At 42.0% G+C, this 24,680-nt stretch overlaps 1 protein-coding gene across 1 annotated transcript in view; it reads right to left on the minus strand.

Moving 5' to 3' along the window:
• LOC140468981 (NT-3 growth factor receptor-like) overlaps nucleotides 1-24,680 on the minus strand; it is a 758,188-nt gene that overhangs the window by 362,488 nt on the left and 371,020 nt on the right. Inside the window, exons 4-6 of the mRNA XM_072565139.1 lie at nucleotides 18,407-18,475; nucleotides 15,637-15,791; nucleotides 6,500-6,642 (exon numbers count right to left, since the gene is read on the minus strand). Of these exons, the coding sequence (XP_072421240.1) occupies nucleotides 6,500-6,642; nucleotides 15,637-15,791; nucleotides 18,407-18,475 (367 nt within the window). The remainder of the gene's footprint in view (nucleotides 1-6,499; nucleotides 6,643-15,636; nucleotides 15,792-18,406; nucleotides 18,476-24,680) is intronic.

The raw sequence follows: 24,680 nt of genomic DNA on the forward strand, positions 1-24,680 counted from the left end.
CTTGCACCTCTGCCGATGAGTTGTAGGAGGTGGAACTTTGCCTGCATGAAGCTAAATTACTGGCCTCAGCTCACCAAGTCTTTTACTAACCAATAGTCTCCCTCTCCCCTGAGTTCTGGTGTTGAGCATATATTGTTCACTATATGGGGTTTATAGTATGTCTTCAAAGCTTCTAAAGTCTCTCCTGTTTGGCTTTTCGTGAGATCTGAGCTTGGAGCACTTTGTCCCCAATGTAGATAGTCGGTTTTATTCTTACTTGCTTAGTGTCGTGATTGAAACAAGTTGGCCAGGTGGATCTCCTTGTTGAGTATGGGATTCCTGTTAACCTGGGCTAATCAGTGAGCTTTAGCTGTGACAGATACAAACAAGAGTCTCAGAGTGCCTCCTCACTCTTGAGGTGGCTCAGTGGTTAGCACTGCTGTCTCACAATGCCAGGGACCCGGATTTGATTCCAGCCTCGATCTGTGTGGAGTTTGTATATTCTCCCTGTGTCTGTGTGGGTTTCCTCCCACTGTCTAAAGGTGTGCAGGCTAGGTGGGTTAGCCATGGCAAATCCAGAGTTATGTGGATAGGGTAGCGGGTGGGGTGAGATGGGGCGGGGTTGGGTCTGGTTGGAATGGTGTTCAGAGGGACGGTGTAGTGGGCTGAATGGCCTGCTTCCATATTGTAGTGATTCTATGATTCTCTAGGGAATGAGTGTTGTCAGACTGAACTTACTGTGCTCGTGTAAATAAAGGGTGACTTGGTGACAGGATACCGGCCTCTGTGCAGTTATTTCATTTAAGTTTCTAAATTAATCCTGTGGGCATTTTATAGTTTTGCCATGAAGTGGAAAAAAATTCTAATTCTGTCTCATATTGCCTTTCATTTCCATAGCATGAGGGAATGTACAATTCTCAACCATTTTGACTCACCCAGAAATTCAAAGTTGTTGTTTATTTATCCTTCTGTCTTGCTGTTTCTTTCAGGTGCTGCCTCTCTTAAAGCTGTAAAAATCCACACATTTCCTGCAGTACCACAGTGACACTGTGGTAGATATTTCATGACTCCCACAGACTGCACACAAAGGCTCTTACAGCAGAGGTAGACATCACATGACCATGGCTAGCCAGTCAGCACACTAAATACGATTGTAATTCTCCAAATACCCTTTCTGTGGCTAATAAATCCTGGTGTGTGGCTTGAATCTTGAGTTTTCAGTTGAGAGGCAATAGCAATATCCACTAAAGCACGAGGAGTTATGTACCATTTTGAATAATGGAGGGCATAAATTTTATTCAGTGGCATAAATAGTCCAATTACCTCCCTTTGTACTTTAACTATTCTTAAAGCACAGTATAAACACACTGAAGGAAACTAACCCATACCCTCTTTGTGAGGAGATAGTGTTTGATCTGTACAGCCACTTAGTGAATACCAACATTGGCAGATGAGGCCCTTACTGGGCATTAACTATCTACTTGGGGGCCTGATTAGGTGGTGGGATGGCAAGCCTTCCTGTCCAAACTTCATTGAGATAGAGGCAAGAAAATGGTGGGGTCCTTCCTGGCATCTTCCTACCTCATGAAATGCTCCCACCACCTCCATATTCAACACAGGAAAGGGCAATTATTCCACCCTCTAGCACAGACCAGACCTTTCTCTTTGATCTTTAACAGGTGTGGTGTGGGCAACCCTGACCAGGTCAGTGTTTAATCCCATTCTCTACTTGCCCAAGAGATGGTGGTGGGTCATCTTCCTGAACTGTTGCAGTCCACATGAAGTGGGTAAACTCATAGTGCTGTCAGGAAGGTAGTTCCAGGAATCCTCCCCGGTTACAATCAAGGAACTGGGTTATATTTCAAGTCTGGATGATGTGTAACCTGGAGGGGAACCTTCCTTCTACTTTCCCTATTCTTTTAAGTTGGAGACATCATGTGGTTGGAAGATATTGATGAGGAAGCCTTGACAGGCTGCGTAGATGGTAGACACTGCTGTTATTGTGTAGAATGAAAGCATTAGTGTTTATGATGCTGCCTATCACCGAAATATAGTAACATAGACAATAACACTTGCAAGAATAAGTATTCAAAGGCACTGTCTCCAGCTGAGATACTTTAAAGAACAGTTAGTGCTCTGTAATCCATTACATCTTGCACAGCAGTAGCAAGCTTGGACTCACAGGTGATATTTTCAAACTCTACTGCAAAACAGGGACATATAATCCAGACCATCACATCGATGAAAGTGGCTTCTCTGGAACGCTGCCTTTCAGGTGAAATGTTCCGCATCAGTCTGCTCCAGTGAATGCACGAGATCCCAACACATATTTATGAATGCGAGCAGGGGCATTCTTGCAATGTGTCCTGAGGGACGATTCATTTCTCAGCCAGCTAAAACATTGAGTTATTTGCTGCTTGCTGTGCACAAATGAAAGCATGCCCACAAAAGCAACAGGGAAATAGTTCTGTGTTATATAAAATTCAGGATATAGGTGCTATACTTTAAAAGAAAATCGCACATTGGCTTTGAAATATTTTGGGGTGCCCTGAGGATGAGGCAAGTGCTATATAAATGCAAATTGTTTCTTACTGTGCTGTATCCGTCAATTGACTATAGCCAGAGTTAAGCCTGCCTCCCCTATATCTGTGTATAACTACTTGCCAGCAATCAGCATAACAATCAGGTAAATTGACCTAATTAATCTCTACCCACTATCCCCCAAACAATTATAGAGAACCGAGTTTTTTTTAGATTAGGTTCCCGACAGTGTGGAAAGGGGCCCTTCAGCCCAACAAGTCTACACTGACTCTCCGAAGAGTAACCCACCCCCCTCTGACTAATGCACCTAACAACCGTGGACAATTCACCTGACCTGTACATGTTTGGAATGTGGGAGGAAACCAGAGCAAATCCACACTGACATGGGGAGAATGTGCAAACTCCACACAGACAGTCACCCGAGGCTGGAATCAAACCTGGGACCCTGGTGCTGTGAGGCAGCGGTGCTAACAACCAAGCCACTGTGAGTTGATGTTGGTTAATACAATATTGACTGGAAGGATCTGAATTTGCCAGGATGTAGCCAGGAATGGGGCATTTGAGATATAATAATAGACTGGGATATTTTTCAGTGGAACATAGGAGGTTGAGGGGTAACCTTATTGATGTTTTTAAAATCATGAGGAGCATTGATAAGGTGCATAACAATGGCAGTTTTTTGTCCCCTAGGGTGGGGGATTTCAAGGCTGGGGGGCATATCTTTGAACTAAGAGGAGAAAGATTTAAGAAGCACAGAGTTGGTTTATGTGTGGAGTGAATTTCCAGAGGAAGTGGTGGATGTGGGCTCACTTACAACATTTAAAAAGCATTTGGATAAGATTAGATTACCCACAGTATGGAAACAGGCCCTTCAGCCAAACAATTCTGAAAAGTTACCCACCCAGACCCCTACCCTATATTTATCCCTGACTAATGCACCTCATGGAAATTTAGCATGGCCAATTCACCTGACCTGCACATCTTTTGGACTGTGGGAGGGAACCCACACAGACAGTCACCCAAGGTAGGAATCGAACCCACATCCCTAGCACTATAAGGCAGCAGTGCTAACCATTGAGCCACCATGTCACTCTAAAGTCTGTGAATAAGAAATATTGGGAGGAATATGGGCTAAGAGCAGGCGGGACTAGTTTAGTTTGGGATCCTGATCGGTGAGACTATCTGCTTCTATGACTCTATCTGTGCCCCAATGCTTTGGATATCGAAGTAACCTGGTGAGATATTTGATTGGACACTGCAGCATCAGGAACCCTGAGAGTTCCTGTTAATATCGCACACATCAGAATTCCAGTCCAGAATGTGAAAGAAGCCCAAATACTAAATAGTTAGCTACACAGCTTGTGAAATTGCTAAGCATCAAGCTCATTAATATCCTAACACACCACCCTCCAGGCAGCACCAATAATCAAAGCAAGAGGCTGGCATCTGTAAATTAATATACCATCACGTCGCAAATCATAAAATTGCCTCAATTTAATTCATTCTTGTTTTAAAGGTCAGGGAATGAGGATTACAATCACAGTGTGATTCTAAAGAGAAAGAGAGCGAGAATGATTAGTGACGACAACAGTATTCATCTTAATCCTCCTTTCTGCTTTCCTGCAGCTCCCTCCTTCCCCCCTCCCCCTCTCCCTCCCACCTCAGGGTAATCACTGATGGTTGCTTCAGTTTGTTGCTTGGAAATACCGGGTCGGTTACAATACCTTTGGTCTCCCAGCTGCTGAGAGTCAATGCTCCCCCCCTCCTGAGCCCTACCCCAAATATCCACTGGAATTATTTTTACAATTTGAGACTGCAAAGGAGCACTGGGCAAACTGATTAGAGTTTTCCAAAGTGCTTTTTTAAATTTATCGTCTTCTCAGTGAATTGTTCCAGGTTTTTGTGACAAACATTGCAGAGGTATTTTGCACATCATTAAGATCCCACAAACAGCAGCAAGATGAGTGTCTTGCTAACCTAGCATCAGCTAAAGTTGGAATCAGTAAAATGTGTCAATACAGTTAAGGACCATTAAACCCACCTGAACTGTGCGAATATTTTGCTCCCCTGAAGCCTTGACTTCGAAAGCAATTCTTCTACTCAATGCCTTCGTAGATTAATATTCCCCTTGTTCCAATTTAGTGACAGGATCAAAGATCAAAGGGCAGAGTTTAAACATGAGGAGGTTAGTGGTAAGACAGTGACATTTTCACGCACTGAAGTTGTGAACTAAGTTGCCATGGGAGTGGACTGGTTGAAATGAGTTTAAGGAGCAGTTAGGTTTGTCACACAGAGGAGGGAGTGAGGTATCTAAGGAGAACACAGAAAAGTGGAAATGATCTCTAAGAAAGGGATAGGTTAAATATGTTTCCTGAAATGATACAGCAACACAGAAGGCCATTTGTCCCATTCTTTCTGTGTATGCTATAAAATGACTCCTTTCTCTCCAAAAGATGCTACTATTGCCTGCTAGAGATAGCTGTGTAGGTTGTTGCTTCACCATACAGTATGATTGGGCAAGTAATGAAACCAGCAGAAAAAGAGAAACAAAATCACCTTTTCAGAGCTGTTATTATTTTGAAAAAATCGGATTGAAATTCAGCAAGCACCCAGTCAAACCTATTGAGTGATGATTTGTTTCTACAATGTGAGATATAAATTGAGACTCTGGGACCTCAATTGTTGACAATCAGCCTTTGATTCAGTTCGATATTCAGAGTATGTTTTAAAACCAACCTGTTATCTTTTCAGAATAGATAGAATTGTGAAGGGCTAAGGTTTTTTGTTGAGTTATATCTTGTGAAAGATATGTGAATGCTGTTTATGTGAACGCTTGTAATATATGAATGTTACAGATCGGAAAAACATCCTTTGCATTTTTCTAAACATGCAAGTTGTGCAAACAACAATCCAAACAGCAAGGTTACCTGGTTCCCTGCCTGTTATATTCAGCCAACAAATGACTGTCAGTCATTTCACAGCCTGACAGCTTTCATCAAAGATGTGTCTCATCTATGTGCTGCTCATGTCTGAGAATTCTTGTATTTGCCCATTCCACCACAGCTTCACTCCACTTTATCAGTGATTTTAATTTACACGCTGGTGTTGACTCTGCTACAGCTCGAGGGACAACAGGTAAAAGGTGTCAAAATTGTGCATCCATCAGCATTATTAAATAGGGCAGTGTTGGTGCATAAATACTAATATTCAGTAGAGTAATAATTCTCTGTCAAAGAATTTTACTGTATTGACATTGACAGCATTCCTTGATTTCAACTATATGCAGCAACAGCAAACCTTAAACAGTGATCTTGACAATCAGAAAATCAACAATGGTAACCTTCGACAATAGTTACCTTTGGCCACAGCATCATGCCACAATGGCCTATGATAACATCGAACAGTAACAATGCCCATCCGCCTCAGCAACAATAACCTTGAGAATGGCAGCATCCCTTGACAACAACAAACCTTGGCAACGACTGCAACCCCTGGCAACGTCAGCAACCACCACTATCATCCTCCCACACACAATCTACGGACAGAGCAACTGAGAACAACTGCTGGCTCAGTTAACAACAATCCTCATCAGCAATCACTAACACCATTCCATTTCAACAAAATTACAGTACCTCACTATCACCAATGCTGCAGGTCAGCACAAATGATGCAGCAGGTAGTTTTTCAGAGGAATAAAATGCTCGAGACTTTCACTTTGCCTTACAAATCCCTGAAGCATTGTGATTGACTTCTGAAGAGCAGGAGGGTTACCCTTGTAACCTTCAGCCAACATTTCAATAACAGAACATCCAGCCATTATACAGCTTACGGGTGATTGGCGATAATTATGAATTGTGTTTGGCTGTTGTACATTACAATTCCTGCAACCACTACGCTTCAAAATGCCTCACAGCACTTTGGAACATCCCATACCCATGAAATATGCTATATAAATGAACTTTGTTTCCTTTTATCTCACCTGATGGATGCCAATGGAGTGTAAGTGAGTGACGTTCCAGTCCACATCAGGAAGTGGAGAGCCTGATCCATTGCAGGTCACCACTGCATCATCTCCTGCCTTCACTGACAAATCACTGTGACTCACACTGATCTCTGGCAATTCTACAGAGTAGAGGGAAGAGAAGAAAGACATGAGGTTCACATCGGAATCTTCCAGGTTCAATACACTTATCTCGACAGCAGTGGAAGGGGCAGGGAACAAAGATTAAAGCAGGAGACAATATTTTAAAAAAAACTACTTTAACCGTGTCAGAATCTTGTGCGTAGGTCAGAAGCTGCTGGAAGACGTACAGTATTGTCACTCCCTTGTAATACACTGAACTAAAACCTACGAGTCACCAGGGTGTGATCATTATCAGAATAAAGGGACTGAACACCAACACAATATATTGGTTAGTTGGCATATAGTCCAGAATGTCAATCACAAAAGAGATGATTCAGATTCTACAAGACTTGATATCTCAAATGTAGTGTCTACTTTGAGAAATATATCAAACATAAGGCCTACCAGTCCATTATCTCTGACAGGTCAAAGAATGGGAGTACATTGCAGAAGAAGCAGTACAATAAATACTTCAAAAAGAACATTCAGCATTGTGTGAGAAGGGGCAGATCCTGCCCTCTAATGACAGAAATTTATAGCACAGAGGGAGGCCATTTGACCTGTCACACTCACACCACCTCTTTGAAAGAACCCTTAATTAGCCCCAGTCCTTGCTATTTCTGTAGACTATTTCTTCATTTTTCATCTGCTTGTCTGTTTCCATTTAAAGCAATGCTGCATTTTGTTTCTCTCACTGTTCCTTTCTCTTTGTTTGTTCATAGGATGTGGACATCACAGGCAGGGCCAACATTTACTGCTCGTCCTAACTGACCTGCAGATGACAGTGTATTCTGTGCCTAATTAATCTAAATACAAAAGGATTCTTGGTAAGTCACAAGAGCTTGATCTACCATTGAGGATTATGGCTAATCAGATCTAGACCTCAATGCCACTTTCCTGACTCCTCTCTAAAAATGAGAATTACAGAATTGTTGCAGTCCAGATGGAGGCCACTCAGTCCACTGTGTCTACATTGGTTCTCAAACTCTGCTATTCATCTGCCTTCTTCCAGAACCCAATGCATTCCAACTCTTAACCACTCGCTGCATGGAAAGCAGTTTCCTCACATCAATTTTCCTTCTTTTACTCATGCCCCATCGTTGGTTTGTGAGTGGGAACATTTTCTCCCAGTTTACTCTCTCCAAAGTTCTCAACGTTTTGAATGTTTCAAATCAGAATCTCCTTTTATTCTTCTCTAAGGTGAAGAGTTCCAGCTTCCCCAATCTAACTTCATCGCTGAAATTTCTCATCACTAGAACCATTCTCTGAAACCTTTTTCACAAAACTCTTCAAAGCTTTCACATCCTTCTGAAAGTTTGCTGCTCATAAATGGATGTAACTTTCCTGCTGACCAACTTAGTATCTTATTTAAGATTGATATAATCTCCTTGCTCTTGTGTGGTCTGCATCTACACCGTATTGAGAAAGCCTAGGATGCCGTGCATTTTATTATTTGTTTTCTCCATTTATTTGTGTTCTGTCACCTTTTGTAGAAATGCACCCAAATCTCTCTGCTACCAATAATCTAAGAATAATTGTACATGGTTAATACTTTGCTTCAGTACAATTTTTATTTAATATGATATCCTTTAATTTGTAACATTTCTATGTTCTTCCCACCAAATGTTATACCTCACATTTCTGCAAAGTGAACTTCATCTCTTACCTATTCACCACTTCACCAAATTGTCCCTCTCCTGCTGAGGTTCTAATTAGCTTACAATGCTTCCAAGATTCACATCATTGGCAATTTTTTAAAAATTGTACCCTGTGCACTAAAATCCAGATCATTAATACATAGCATGAAAAGCAAAGGTCCCAATGCTGAATCTTGAGGAATTCCTCACTCTGTTGCAGCTGTAATTTGTATTCTTTGCTCTGTTCAGTCATCTTTATCTCTTTGTATGTTATGAGCTGCCTGTACTGCACACAAATCAAAACTTTTCACTGTGCTTAGACGCATGTGACAGTAATAAATAAATCAAATCAAAAACTTTTCCCTAGTCCAAAAAATGTAACCATTAGCTGTTACTTTTTCTGGTCAGTTTTGTATCCATCTTGCTTCAGATCCTTGAATTCCATGAGTTCTAACATTATTCACATGTCTGTTCTATGGCTCTGTATCGAATGCCTTCTGGAAGTTCATGTACAACACATGTCACAAAGCTGGTCCCTTTTTTAAAAAGCTGTTATTTTTCTCAAGGATACTATGTCGTTAATTTTTTCAGAGGGGTCATAAAAAACTCTCCTGGCTCCGAGGTGGCTATTTTGGTACAGAAATGAAAAAGGATTTTGAGAGGCCTTTTGTTTATGTGTAAACAGAGGACACTTCAGGCCAAAGTGGTCAAGTTTTAGAAGTGACATGGATAATGAAAGGGGAGTGGTCGGCTCTTTAGCTGAATAGTTCAGTCCAGAACTAGTCAGGAGTTCAGCTGTGTGGAAACAGGTTGCTAAACTCTCTTTCCTTCCGTCCTTCTAACTGTAAGCATATGTTCCATTTTTAGCGTTTTTAAAGGGGATTTGCTTGTTGGGACTGTTGTGTATATTTGAAACAGCATAATTAAGTCTAGTTTGGATAGACTGAGTTCTCTATGGGTTCTTTCTTCTGTTCTTTGTGTTTCATTGTGTAATTTTGTGAATACATTTTTGTCTGTTTTAAACCTGATAGTCAACTTAGCTAGCTTACCCTGGGTAATTTTCACTATACACTTACCAAAACAAATTGCAAAGTTATAGAACATAGAACATAGAACATAGAACATAGAAAAATACAGCACAGTACAGGCCCTTTGGGCCTCGATGTTGCGTCGATCCAAGCCCACCTAACCTACACTAGCCCACTATCCTCCATATGCCTATCCAATGCCCATTTAAATGCCCATAAAGAGGGCGAGTCCACCACTGCTACTGGCAGGGCATCCCATGAACCCACGACTCGCTGAGTAAAGAATCTACCCCTAACATCTGTCCTATACCTACCACCCCTTAATTTAAAGCTATGCCCCCTCGTAATAGCTATGGTCTGGGCTGCCTGCTTAAGAATGTTTTGAGTGGTCTGACCTCGTCCATAACACCCATAAACAGCATTGCACTGACCAAACCTCTCAATTAGCTCATGTAAAAACTTCAAGAGGTTAGTTAAACAAGATTTATTCCACAATAAATTCATGGTGACTCTTCCTAATTAACTCACATTTTTTTCTGCACGACTATTAGTTTTCCCCCAAATTGGTTTTAGAAGTTTCCCAACCACCAAAGTTAGAAGAAACTAAGAGATAAACAACAAACAATTCTTCCAGTCTTTGCAGTCATTGTCTTGGTGAATTTTGTGTCCTTCCAATAACAATAAGTGGAAACAATTCTTCCTGACTCACTTTATCAAGGTGCCTTAAATTTTCCATATCTCTATTAGATCTTCTCAGCCATGAGATCATCTTAATAGATCGATTCTTCACCCTTTCCATTACCTTGACAACTTTCCAAAAGTAAGCCATGCAAAACTGAATGCAATGTTCGGCCAATGGTCTAAGCATAATTATACATGTTTACCTCTTTTCTTCAGTATTATGTGTTTTTTAATTTAAATATAATGCCTAGAATTTATATACTATTTTGCTTCAGAATAGTTTTAACAACCTGTTCTACTTTCAAAAATATGTTTATCTGAACTATCAATTCCTTTGATCTTCTGCTCTTGGAATGATAGAGTCACAGCATACAGCATAGAGAAAGGTCTTGCAGACCTTTGTGGCCATACTAGTCATCAAGTGTCTAACTCCTCTCATCCTATTCCCCAACATTTAGCCCAAAGCCTTGCAAAGTATGGCATTTCAAGTGCTCATCTAAATATGTCTTCAATGTTGCGATGTTTTCCACTTCTGGTACAATTTCAGGAAGGGAATTTGACTGACTGACTGAAATCAAATTCTCCATAAAACCTTTCTAAACCACCTGTCCCTAACCTTAAATCTGTGCTGCCTAGTAAGTGACATCCAACCCCCCACTGAGAGCAAAAGTTAATTCTTACAGATGGATTCAATCTGTGTCCCCTCATAATTTGTGGACCTCAATCAGGTCCCCCCTCAGCCTTTGAAAATTGAATTGAATTGAATTGAAAATTTTATCCTGGATTAGTAGTGCTGGAAGAGCACAGCAGTTCAGGTAGCATCCAAGGAGCTTCGAAATCGACGTTTCGGGCAAAAGCCCTTCATCAGGAATTTTATTCCTGATGAAGGGCTTTTGTCCGAAACGTCGATTTCGAAGCTCCTTGGATGCTGCCTGAACTGCTGTGCTCTTCCAGCACCACTAATCCAGAATCTGGTTTCCAGCATCTGCAGTCGTTGTTTTTACCTCATTGAAAATTTTATCACCTAGCCTAAACCACAAAGCTCATTTCTACAGAACATAATTTATTTCTTTATAACATGCAGCACGGGCCACCATTCGGCCCATTTCTCCTGTTCTTCTACAGCTTCCCCAAAAGAGCTATAAATTAATTTATTTCCTAGAGAACTATCTCCTCAAACAAGTATTTCTTTCTCGAATATATACACAGTTCTGTTTTCGATGTTCCTATTGAATCTCTGACTTAGACTTTCGTTAACTGATGATTTGTTGAGAAGATGGGGTCGCTGTGGTAATGTTACTGAACTAGCAATCCAAAGAACCGGCCTAACATCCATGGGTACACAGGTTTGAGTCAAGATATTTAAGAGAAAATATGATAAATTTTGAGATATATAAGATATTTGGGGATATTGCAGAGAAATAGCATTGAGGTAGAAAACCAGCCAAGATCTGACTGAATGATGGAACAAGCATGAGCTAGATGGTCAACTCCTGTTTCATTTCCTAAGTTCCTTTGAATAGCTCCATATGAAAGACTTTACATTTCAGTGGCTCAGGTTGGTAGGACAATCATGTCGGATTGTGTGGTTGTGGTGTCTATCCCCTTCCAAGTAATGGAGGGCAAAAGTCTAGAGTGGCACTCCAATGAATGAAATAATAAAGCAAGAAACTGTCTTGACTGTCAGGAAAAGGTAAAAGATTGTACAGCATGATTTAAAAAAAAAGCAGGCAAGTAAATCTGGGCGTCCTGGCCAATACCTGTCTCTCAATCAATATCACTAATATAAAATTATGAAGGGAGTAGATAAGATAGAAACCTGGAGGTTGTTTCTACTGATAGGTAAAATGAGAACTAGGAGGTATAGCTTCAAAATAAGGGGGAGCAGATTTCGGACTGAGTTGAGGAGGAACTTCTTCACCCGAAGGGTTGTGAATCTGTGGAATTCCCTGCCCAGTGAAGCGATGGAGGCAACCTCGTTGAATGTCTTTAAGGCAAAGATAGATAGATATTTGAACAGTAAAGGGAATCAGGGTTGTGATGTGTGGGCGGGGAAGTGGAGCAGAGTCAATGCAAAGGGCAGCCATGATGTTATTGAATGGTGGAGGAGGCCCGATGGGTCAGATGGTCTACTCCTGCTGCTATTTCTAATGTCCTCTAACATCTCGTCATTTTCATATTTGATTTGATTCGATTTATTATTGCCACATGTATGAGATACAATGAAAATTAATATTTTGTGTGCTAACCAGACAAATGATATCTTCTATTACACAAGGTAATGGAACAGAATGCAGAACATAGTGTTGGAACTACAGAGAAGGTGCAGTGAGAGATCAACTCTAATATGAGAGGTCCATTCATAAGTCCAATAACAGTAAGGAAAAAGCTGTTCCTGAATGTGTTAGTCCATATTTTCAAATTTTTGTATCTTCTGCCCGAGAATTGTATTCTGTAAAGCTTAGAGGAAGGAGAGGTGACCTCATTGAAACTTTCAAAATTCTTACAGGTGCTTGACAAGGTGGGTGCAGAATGAATGGTTCCCCGTCTTGAGGGTCTGAGATCAGGGCATACCACCTCAGATCAAGCCATTTAGGATTCAGATTAGGAGAGACTTCTTCATTCAGACTTTCTCTACCCCACAGGGTTGTGGAAGCTTAATCATCGAGTATGTTCAAGACAGAGATTTCTAGATACCAGGTCAAAGGATGAAGGGATAGTGCAGGAAAATTACTTTGAGGTGGATGATTGACCATGATCTAGAATGGCAGAAAGGGCCCCGGGCTGAATGGCCTATTCCTGCTCCTCAGTTCTCCCGCAAGACTAAGGGAAGGTGTTGAGTGTAATATCATACACTCAGTACTTGGACCCTTAGTAACAGTCAATGTACATGTAATGTCAACCTGTTTAACCTGCAAACAACATAAACACAAACAGAGAACAGTGGGGACGATGTCTGCAGTTTCAGACTTGCAGGAGAATTTTGATCAGTTATGTAAATCATTTGCGCAGATACTGTCTGCATACACTTGTTAATTCGAAGTAACTTAATTTGAATTATTCAAATTGAAAACTGTGGGAAAAAAGTCCCCTGTGCTGTTTTCTTAAAAGAGCTTAATTTGAATTTGTGGATAATTTAATTCTTTCTCGAGTGAAAAATGAGTGGATTTCAATTTAGGTCAGTTATTTTAGCAGCATGGGCCCAATAACTATTCCTTTATCTTGGAGCTTCTTGAATGTTCTACAGCTTTCTCAGTGACTTGGCTCTATTCAGGCAATTAAAAATGCAGAGGCTCTGATATTCTTCCTCATCACGCTGTTACATGGGTGTCAGTCAAATGTAGGGCACCCAAAATGCACTGTACCTAAAGACGATACAATGTGTCAGTAGTATCACTGGACTAATAATCCAGAGGCTCATGGGCAATTAATCAAAATCTGGAATTACAACAAAAGCTGTAAATAACTTTGTCTGGTTCACCAACGTCCTTTCAGGAGGGAAATCTGTCATCAATAACTGGTCTGGCCTGCTTGCAACTCCAGATCCACAATAATATATTGAACTCTTAATTGACTTCTGAAATATAAGCTACTCAGCCTGGGGGCAATTACAGATTAGCAACAAATATTGACCTTTCCTTTAATAGTGGGCAGAAAGCAGCTAAGAACAAGTCAGCAGAAGATCTCCAGAGTGAAAGAAATGGTTCCTTGGTTAGAATTAGAATTATTAGAATTAGAATCCCTACAATGTGGAACAGGCCTTTCAGCCCAGCAAGTCCACACCAACCCTCCGAAGAGCAACCCACCCAGACCCATTCCCTGACCCCATATTTACTCCTACCTAATGCACCTAGCCTACACATCCCGGAACACTATGAGCAATTTAGCATGGCCAATTCACCTAACCTGAACATCTTTGGATTGTTGGAGGAAACCGGAGCACCAGGAGGAAGCCCACGTGGACATGGGGAGAATGTGCAAACTCCACACAGTCGCCCAAGACTGGAATCGAACCCAGGCAGCAGTGCTAACCACTGAGCCACTGTTTTGGAGGAGGAGGCCACTTATCATCTTGGATGTCCTCAAGATCTGAGTTGGAGATGGTTGGGTGATTGAGGAGGGCTTATTTATAAGTCCTTACAGTGGGAACCAAACTGCTCTTCTGAGAGAAAGATCGAGAAGGGAGAATTGCTTCAATGTCAATGGTGGCTTAATCTTAGCACTCAGCCAGGAACTTGCAGATTCAAGTCTTGCTCCAGAGACTTAAGCACAAACACGCCAGTGCAAAAGAGAGGGACTTCTGCACTGCTCGATGTACTCTCTTTCCATTCCATGTTAAGCTGAGTTCCGAGCTACCAAATGTAAAAAAGCCATGGAACTAAACAACAAAGAGGAGTGAAATTACTTCTGCTGTCATGGTCGTGGCCCAATCACTGAAACAAAAGCTTAGCAAGTCATTACTACTTTGTGGTTTATGGGAGTTTACTGTTTGCCAATTGGTTGCTGTATTCCTCATGTAGCAGCAGATCACATTTTGAAAGGACTGCAAGGCCATGAAGCAGTTTGGGGTGTTTTAATGTCATGAAACTACTTGGTGATGGGCACTGATTTTCTTTTTTGATTTACTTATGAGGTGTTGGTGCCGCTTGCTGGACCAGCATTTTATTGTCTGACTCTTGCCCTCGATGGTGATGATCTCCTTGAACCACTGCAGTCCATGTGCTATAGGTAGACCTACAATTGACGTACAACAGTCAAAGAATGGCAATATATTTCCAAGTCAGGATGGTGAGTGGCTTGGAGGGGAATGTGCAGGTGGTGGTGTTGTCATGTATCTGCCGCCCTTTTCCTTTGAAATGGAAGTGGTTCTGGGATCATAGACTCCCTACAATGTGGAAAGAGGTCATTTGGTCAATCAAGTCCACACTGACCTTCAAACAGCATCCTACCCAGACACACCCTGCTACCCTATACCTGTAACCCTGCATTTCCCATTGATGATCCACCTAGCTTGCACATCCCTGGACACTATGGGGAAATTTAGCACAGCCAATCTACCTGACCTGCACAACGTTGCCTGTGGGATGAAACTGGAGCACCCAGAGGAAACCCACACAGACATGGAGAGAATGTGCAAACTCCACACAGAGAGTCGCCAGAGGGTGAAATCGAACCTGGGTCTCTGGCGCTGTGAGGCAGCAGTGCTAACCATTGACCACCATGCTGCCCCAAGGTGGATGCTGTCAAAGTATCTTTAGTAAATTTCACCAGTGCATCTTGTGGATAGTATACACATTGCTGCTACTGAGCATCGGTGGTGGAGGGAATGGTGCCTGTCAAGAAAGGTTGCATTGACCTGGATGGTATCAAGCTTGGTGGAGCTAAACCCATTCAGACAAGTGAAGAGTATTCTATCACACTCCTAACTTGGGCTTCATACACAGTGGGCAGATCGTGATACACCATTCCCACCTCTACCCAGGCCAATGTAAAAGGAGCGATGAGCCAATCTCCATACACCTCTGCCCTGTTTCTTTGTACCCAAGATGCAGTAGAGAGCTAGAACGGGATTTCCCAAAAGCTAACGCTGCGTTAAAGTTTCCTGAAGCATTTTCCACCTTCCCCGCCGACTCTGAATGTTACTTACCGCACTGCGGGATGTTCATGTGGGAAAGGAGAATGTTGGAGCCTTCAGTCTTACAGTACAGCTGCTGCCGCTCCAATTGGGCCTCACCAGCCTCCTGCCACAGCTGGATCCAGCGGATTTCACAGCTACAATTGAATAGGTTTCCAACCAGAATCCTGGGAAAAGAGTGGCAGAGTTGGAGACGGTCAGAGAAATTATTCTTCAAGGAGAGTCAAGAAGGTTAGATCAGAATTTCCCATCATTTCCATACCCAGCACAAGCTGACTGTCAATCTGATTCATTCCATCATGAATCCCACAATGGCAACTAATGCAATTTGAATCCAATCAATTCATATGTCTGCTTTTTGTTTACAATTGAAAACAGGTCTCAGTCATAATGCCTTAAGACTGTGATTCATAGAGTCCCTGTAGTGGGGAAGCAGGCCATTCGGCCTATCGAGTCTACACTGAACCTCTGACAAGCATCCCACCCAGATCAACATCCAGTAACCCTGCATTTCCCATTGATAATCCACTTAGCCTGCATATCCTTGGATACCATGGGGCAATTTATCATGGCCAATCCACCTAACCAACACACCTTTGGACTTTGGGAGGAAATCAGAGCACCTGGATGAAACCCACAGAAACACAGGGAGAATGTGCAAACTTCACTCAGTCAGTCGCTGAAGGGTGGAATTGGGTCCTTGGCGCTGTGAGGCAGCGGTGCTGACCACTGGGCCGCTGTCCCACCCCGTGCTTGTCATTAAAACCCATCTGGTTCATGAATGCACTTTATGGAATGGCATCTGCTGTCCTTACCCTGTCTGGGTCTACATGTGACTCCAGACCCACAGCAATGTGGTTACTTTCAACTGCCCGTGGAAATGCCCTGCAAGCTTCTCAGTTCAAGGGTAGTTAGGGAGATGGAACAAATGTCAGTCGTCATGTCCATCCCCTGAACACCAATGAAAAAGCCCACGATAGATAGAAATGCAGACTCTTATGAACTCTTGTATGCATGACTGGTGAGCCTATACTATGCACAGGTACCAACCTTGCTATACTGGAATTGCACCTTCGCCTGATTACCCAACTGATTACTGAGGTCTAAAATGTATCAGCATTCAATTTGATTAATCACCATGAGTTGGGCCTAGTGGGCAATGGACTACAGACAAATGGGATCAACAGCAGCCACCAAGAGCCCCTGCATTGGACAGGGGCCCAGGAGATCTTGGTGATAGCACAAGCAGCCACTTGACATGAAAATGCCCATCATTCAGATATAATGACCTCCATCCTGGAAATGTGGACCGGATAAATGGAGACACTGAGTTCGTGGAATCAGACTGGTTCCAGCTCACAGCCTGGCACTGCTGTTGTATCCCATTGAATAAATGGACACTGTGATACAGTAAAGATGCTGCTGGTGAGACAGTAGAGACACAGGAAGCAGAGGGTGACTAAACAATTGGGAGCCACAATATCAGGGGTGTGCCAGTTACTTCCTTTTCATAAAGTCAATGTGATGCCCTTTCGGAAAGGAAGAGCTGCCATCTTTACCTGGTCTGTCCTAATGGTCTATGAAGCCCATTCTGTTGTGTATAACTGTTATAAATTCTGATGAAACTAGATGGACCACCTTGTATTAACCAAGGCACCAAAAGCGACAATGGTACACACTGTTCCTGTAACCTCCTGCTCACTAACTTCTGGGAGCTATTGTCAAAGTTGGGAGAGCAACAGACCGAGGTGGTCATACTCACAAAATCATATCTTAGTGAAAATGTACCAGGCAGCACCACCACCACTCCTGGATATGTCCTGTCCCACCAGCAGCAGAGTCCCAGCAGAGGTGGCAACACAATGGTACACAGTTAGAAGGGAGTTGCTCTGGGAGTTCTCACCATTGGCTCTGCACCTCAATATGTCAATCATGGACAAGAAAACAACGTGCTGGTTATCACAGGCCACCCTACCTTCAGCAAGTGAATCTATATTCCTCCATGTTGAACAACGCTTGGAGGAAGCACTGAGGGTGACAGAGGCACAGAATGAACTCAGAGTGGGGTAACTTCAATGTCCACCATCATATGGCTCGGTAGCATCACTGTCATTGGTTAGTGGAGTGCTTAACTCTTTAAAAAGGATGGTTACAAATGACCTCTCACAGGCCCCAATGGAGGAACCATTTGGAGACACAATGCATTTCCTACTTGATGTGGGTCAGAGTCAATACCCTGTCCCATTTTGGCCATTCTCTGTGTGAAGTTGCCTGTTTTAGGGAGAGCAGCAGTTGAGATGACATGCTTGGTTTGAATAAGCCTAGGCTTGAAAACAGGCCAGGTGCCTATGCCTCCAGTGACTCCCATAGGAAGGTGTATGACTGGGGACTCTTGAGAGCAAGATTAAGGTAATCAGTACTTCATATCATCCCAGTAGAAGACATATGGTCTGACTGGGCTCACACTTACGGATGGCTACGTAACTAAATCACCAGAGGTTTCCTCTATCCTGCAATTAAACTCCAACACATACAGGATTTGGAGGAAGTAAGAGGGAAATGCTGGAAGAGTAGTGATGGCCAACACAGGCCAGAACTCCTGTGCCTCTCAGCTACCACACAGGTATAAAACTCTGCGTTGGAAGAGTCGGCAGGAGTGAGGTGATGAGATGTGAAACACTGGAGTTGGTAATGTCTCATTAGAAAACTGCATATCAGCCTTAGGAGGAGAGAAACAGAATATTTAACTGAGATTGTAAGATACTGATGGCATTGTACTTACAGCTGGGCAAGGCGCAGAGTCCGAAAGGGCTGCCACGAAAGGCTGGTGAGATGATTACCCGAGAGATTGCTGCAAATTCAAGAGGAAAGGAAATGCATTATTAATTACTTTCAGAGGTATTTGCTTGATGCTTTAATGTCAGAAACTGCACTGCAGATATTGTCTAATTCAACCTGTTCAGGGATTGTTAGGACACACCTTTGGAGGAGGTAGGACTTGAACCCAGACTTTCTGGTCCAGAGGAGAAACTGCACTGTATTCAGAGCTACATGAAGATCAAACACATGCCCTTATTAACCCTGAGACTAGTGAATGCGAATTGCTGCATTCAACCAACTCAATTACCTCATTAGGAGAGTGTACACATCATCTGAAGTAGTGTCCTGTCCCCCCCGCCACTGCCCTCCCCTACCCCCCCAAATGAAGTTGTCCTTAATCTGCCCAGTGACAGAGGATGCTGAACCTCTGTGTTCACTTTCTTCCAGGTAATTCTGATTTTTATATCACAGGCCAAATGAGTATTGGGAGCAATGGAATAAACTAGGCTTGACACGTTTAAATGCAGCCTCTGATTGAAGTGTGTCAAGTAGTGACTGAGAATCAAATAGAAGACTTTGCTCTGATTGTCGAGATTAAATATCCAACATTAAAGTAATAGTGGCTCAATTTGGTGAAGCGCGGATTGATGAATCTATCCCATCAGCCAATGAGTGAGCTACAAAGGATAATCTGCATGCCACAGAGATAGTAGGCATGCTGTTTAAAAAGTAGGGGCTGTCTATTTAAGACTGAGTTTGGGTGAACATGTTGTTTTTCTCTCAGAAGAGTTTTGTTCATCTCAGAGCATGGCGGCTGAGCCAGTGCTGACTTAGATTTTGGAACAACAAAAAAACCTGAAGATTATTGGTTGGGGGGGATGCGGGGGCAGAAGCAGTAAAGTGTAATTAAGGCCATAATCTGCTCACCATGACCCTACTGAAGGGCAGAGTTGGCTTGAAGGGGAGAAAGCCCTTCTCCCTGTACCTAACAATTATATTTTTTGGGGAGTGGCTCATGAGCAGGTAACATTTATTGGGAGTAGGGAGCTCCCTTATATGGGCGCGCAGCAAGCTCTACAGCAAAGGTCACCACCTTTATGGAATTATTACATAACTACCAACCACCACCCCTTCTACCCTTTGGCTCCACAGCATGTGATGAGGTGCCAAAGCAGCTGCATTCAGAGCTCAGTCTGCCAATGTATCTCAAGACCTCCACTCTGCAGCGACCACAGTGGGAATGAAACCAAATAGGTTGCAGCTCAATCAAAACTGACCAAGAGACCAAGAGGATGACTTTTCAATTTGGGCCCTTCATCAGAATAGATCGAATCAAGTTGAAGGTTCCCTAATGACTATTTTTCTTACAATGCTGCCAAGTTCCGTCAAATATTTCCAGTATTTTCCATTCCAGGCAAGATTTTGTTGTCGATATTTTCCTAATCAAATTTTCAGAGATGTTATTACACACCTCTGGAGCAGGTGGGAGTTGAATCTGGGTGTCCTATAGGGACACTATCACTGCACCACAAGGGCACCAAGATTTTGTTGTATTGTCCTTGCCAAATCTACACGAGAAGTCATTTTCTTGATAGTTTTAAGGGAATTTGCACTTTATGATGAAGTGATTGGGGAATCATCACTTCACAGACATCCCGTTGGGACTGATCGAAAACAATTGAAGCTCAAGTGGAGGGAGGCACTTTGAGCACAGCTCTCCTCAGAAGCAACACGTTCTTGGTTCATTCAAGACATGCTGTTGTTTCTATTGTCAGGTCACAATTCCTGTCCATGTGACTGATGTTCCCATTACCATCTGCACTGCAGCTCTGAGTTTCTACAGAAACCAGCAGACATTCATCCATGCCTGTGCCTCAATCATCACTGACAAGGATTTACATTCAAACAGAATTAAAATTCTCTGTGTTTTCTCTCACAGCAGAACACTGGCAAATCTCAAGCCAGTGCCTCTTCTCTGCTGCATTGCTAGATACTGCCCTCTAGAGCAAACCCACTGAACAATGCAAACAACTGCCCCACCCATCTACAGTACAACTGAAGACCTCTCTATTGTCTGTCCCTCACTTCCTCCATCAACAGAATAGTCCCTCTACCATAAACACATAGAACTAGACAAACTAGGCAGGTTATAATATCTTCTGGTCGGTCAGAATAATGAAGAAAGGTAGAAGCTGTCAATCTTGTTGAAAGAGAGAATGCTATACCATCAGAATTAAAAATGGATTGCCTCTTTAGTAGAATACCAGAACCTCTGTTAACGGAGATTTTAAATGATTCGTTCATTGTTTGAGAATGAATGTGAGTTCATAAAAGAAGTCAAAAGGAAGCCCTGAAGCTTCCGTGAAGCTTCTGACAATGTTGTAAATAATGATCCCTTTAAGAATGAATCTTGAATGTTTCCTAATCAACCAGCTCAGTGATGTTATTGCACTCCTCTGGAGTAGACAGGGCTTGGACCCTTCCTCCTGGTCCAGGGATAGGGGCACGACCCCTGCACCACATGAGCCCTCCTAAAATGAACCAGGACAGATATTTTGCATCGACCTGTTCAGATGTGTTATAAAAGCACTTTTGACCAGGTGGAACTTGAATCTAGGCCTCCTGGCTCAGAGGTGAGGACACTACCACTTCTAAAAATGAAGCTGAATTTGTTTTATGGAAGGATGAACCAGGATGCAATTTTTTACAAGATCTATTTTTCTAATAAACCTGTTCAGGGATGTTATTACACACCCCTGCAGCAGGTGGGACTTGAACCGAGGCTTCCTGGTCCAGGAGTAGAGACACTACTACTGCCTCACAAGAGGGCTCTCGATTGAAGTGTTTGCTTTAATTTAACCTATTTTTCTAATCAACCTATTTAGAGATGTTATTACACAAGTCTGGAACTGGTGCGACTTGAATCATGACCAGTGAATGGAACATTACCACTGTGCCAAAAGAGAGTTAAGAATGAACCAGGATACATATCAATGATGATTTTTTAAAAAAAATTAGCTGATGCGCATTGGAGCATTTAGTTAAAGGCTGTTTTTATAGGATAGAGGGCTTTATTTCCCCCTCCCAACTCCAATATAAGTTAATTTCTCTCCCTCTCCCTCTCCCTCACTTATAATGGATGGCTTTGCCCTTAACAGGCCTTGCATGTAATTATCTAATTGGCTACACAGGTGATTTACTGATGGTGGTTAATAGCCAAAATCAAAGAAAAGTCATGGTAATTTCGTGATGGGGGATTAAAAGAAACATTGAGTTGTGTGTAAGAGCTTCTGAATATAAAAAAAGAGAAAAACTAAAAAGGTTTGTTTTGGGGGAGTTTGAGTGCTTTATCTCCCCTTGCAACTCCACTTTGTTCGAAGCCACCTCACCCCCTCCCTACCTCTCCCCCACCTTTAATAGGTTGCATTGCACTTAACAGGCCTCGGATATCAATTAATCCATTGGAAAATATGGGTAATTTATTGGTGGTGGTTAACAGCTGAAAAAATACCACAGGTGATAGGGAAAAAAAACACAGTGAGAGCATTTCTGGATATGGAAAAAGGGCTTTTCTTTTTTAAAGCTGGCCATCAAAGGGGCAGAAGTGTATTATCATGCAAATCAATACTGTTTTGATCTCATCCCACCCTTATTTTCCCCATCATTTTGTTTTATTTTTATCATTGTTATGCAGCTCCTGGTAGGCAGTTCTTGTAATTTGTTATTAGTGATGGAATTTTCAAAAACAAAAGGGTTGGTTTTTACTGGGGAGGGGAGAGAGCAGTTTGGAGTTTGTATTGAACTATGAATCACAGATAACCAGTGATGGTAGACAGAGGGACTCCTGCTTTGAGTAAGTAACATGTCTGAACAGGTTGATTAGAAAAACAGATATTTTTAAAAATTGCATCCTGATTTATCCTTCCACGAAAAAAAACCCCAGGTTCACTCTTAGAATGACTCTTGTGATGAGCAAGACAACAGATTGTTCTCACACTGACAATGGGAGAAATGTTACTCCAGACTTAGTAAAGAGGGATGAATTAGTTTTGATAAGATTTTAGCTCAGGATGTTTTGTTCATTCCTAATTCATTCCTGGATGTAGGTTTGCTTGCTGAGCTGGAAGGTTCATTTCCAGATGTTTCGTTACCCTATTAGGTAACATCTTCAGTGGGCCTCAGGCGAAGCAATGCTGCAAATTCCTGCTTTCTACTTATATATTTGGGTTTCTTTGGGTTGGTGATGTTATTTCCTGTGGTGAAGTCACTTCCTGTTCCTTTTCTCAGGGGGTGGTAGATGGGGTCTAACTTGATGTGTTTGTTGATAGAGTTCCGGTTGGAATGCCATGCTTCTAGGAATTCTCATGTGTGTCTTTGTTTGGCTTGTCCGAGGATGAATGTGTTCTCCCAGTCGAAGAGGTGTCATTCCTTATCTGTATGTAAGGATATTAGTGACAGAGGATCATGTTTTTTTGTGGTTCGTTGGTGTTCATGTATCCTGGTGGCTAGTTTTCTGCCTGTTTGTCCAATGTAGTGTTAGCACAACTAATGTCATTTACAAAATACTGTGCAAGGACTGCAACAAACACTACATTGGAAATGAACCTTCCAGCTCAGCAAGCAAACCTACATCCAGGAATGAATTAGATCACAGAGACAAAATAACAGTGGCCACAATGGGTAAGAGTGCCCATACAGACATTACACTTGGGACATGTTGAAGATACCCCTGATTTAAATTTTGACAAATGGTCCGGGGCCAAGTGGACTCCGTGGAGAATCTTCAACTGTAAGGCATGGGTCCTATTACAAATTGATGTCTTTCTTGCGTTTTCCCAAATATCTCCCCATGTCTCTGAGGAAACTTCAACACCAACTCTCTCTCCCACACCCTGCAGAGTCAATTGAACTCTTCTGAGGGGGCATCTCCCAATTGGTGATATATTGTTTTGTATTTGCTGTAACATTAACAAATTTATTTTTTCAATAAAAATATATTTAAAAAAAACAGTGGGCACAATAACGAAGATCAGAAGGTTAAAGTAAAAAGGGTTAAAGTTAATCATAGCAAGATAACCAAACTGGAAGTGAGAAGACTTTAGGAAGTCAGTAGTGAGTCAGCTAAAGTGAAGTAGGAATAGAAATTGGCACAAGGACTATAGATCAACATTGAGATATTATCAAAAATGAGATTACAAAGTTGTGAAATGAGTACCTTAAAATGCCTTTATTCTTCATGACGTGGATAAATAATAATGCTAGAATCCAACTAAAATTGATGAAAAGGGCATATGTGGTGCATAGATAAGATAAAAATAATAAATATAAGCGAGAATACAAGAAAATGAGGTAAGGAGTTGAAAGATAAGAGAAGCAAGGGGGAGGACGAGGACAGCATCATAAATAGAACAATATGAGATCAGTAAGAAGAGTTGTTAGATGCATGCTGGAACCCTGGAGAGGAGAGGATAGTAAGTTAACAGAAGATAAATGAAATGTTTCACTTGTACTTTGCTTCAATTTTTACAAAAAGTAAAGATATTAGGGAAGAGATCTTAAAGTGGTTTAAAGCAGAATGGGGTTTTTCTCCCCCTATTTGTTGATGAGATGTGAGTGTCATTGACAAGGTCAGGATGTTTTGTTCATTCCTAATTTCCCAACTTGAGCTGCTGCAGTCCAGTTTGTGTAGGCATGCTGTCAGTACATTTTTAATAAGTCTGAAGGAAAGTAGTCGTTAAGGTAATGGAGGACAATGTGCCTGACTCTGAAACAATACAGGAGAAAGTGAGGACTGCAGGTGCTGGAGATCAGAGCTGAAAATGTGTTGCTGGAAAAGCGCAGCAGGTCAGGCAGCATCCAAGGAGCAGGAGAATCGACGTTTCGGGCATGAGCCCTCCTTCTCCTGCTCTTTGGATACTGCCCGACCTGCTGCGCTTTTCTGAAACAATACAGCCAAGATATATTGAGAAAAATGTGCGAAGAAATATATCACATTATTTTTCAGGTCCTTGTTGAAAATGGAATCGTCCTGGAGAACTGGTGAATGACCACTTTTAATTAAGGTGAAGCAAGTTCAAATAATTAGAGGTCAATAGTTTAATATTTGAAAAAGTGCAAAGTATGGAATCCTCAATTAACGTTGAACTCACTAAATCATCTCAATGAAAAGAATTAATTAGAAGCCTATTCAGGTTGTCTGAAGACTGACAATTATAGCAGATTGGGGAGTGGTGGGG

The sequence above is a fragment of the Chiloscyllium punctatum genome, chromosome 48 (genome assembly GCF_047496795.1).
Source record: "Chiloscyllium punctatum isolate Juve2018m chromosome 48, sChiPun1.3, whole genome shotgun sequence".
NCBI classification, from domain to species: domain Eukaryota; kingdom Metazoa; phylum Chordata; class Chondrichthyes; order Orectolobiformes; family Hemiscylliidae; genus Chiloscyllium; species Chiloscyllium punctatum.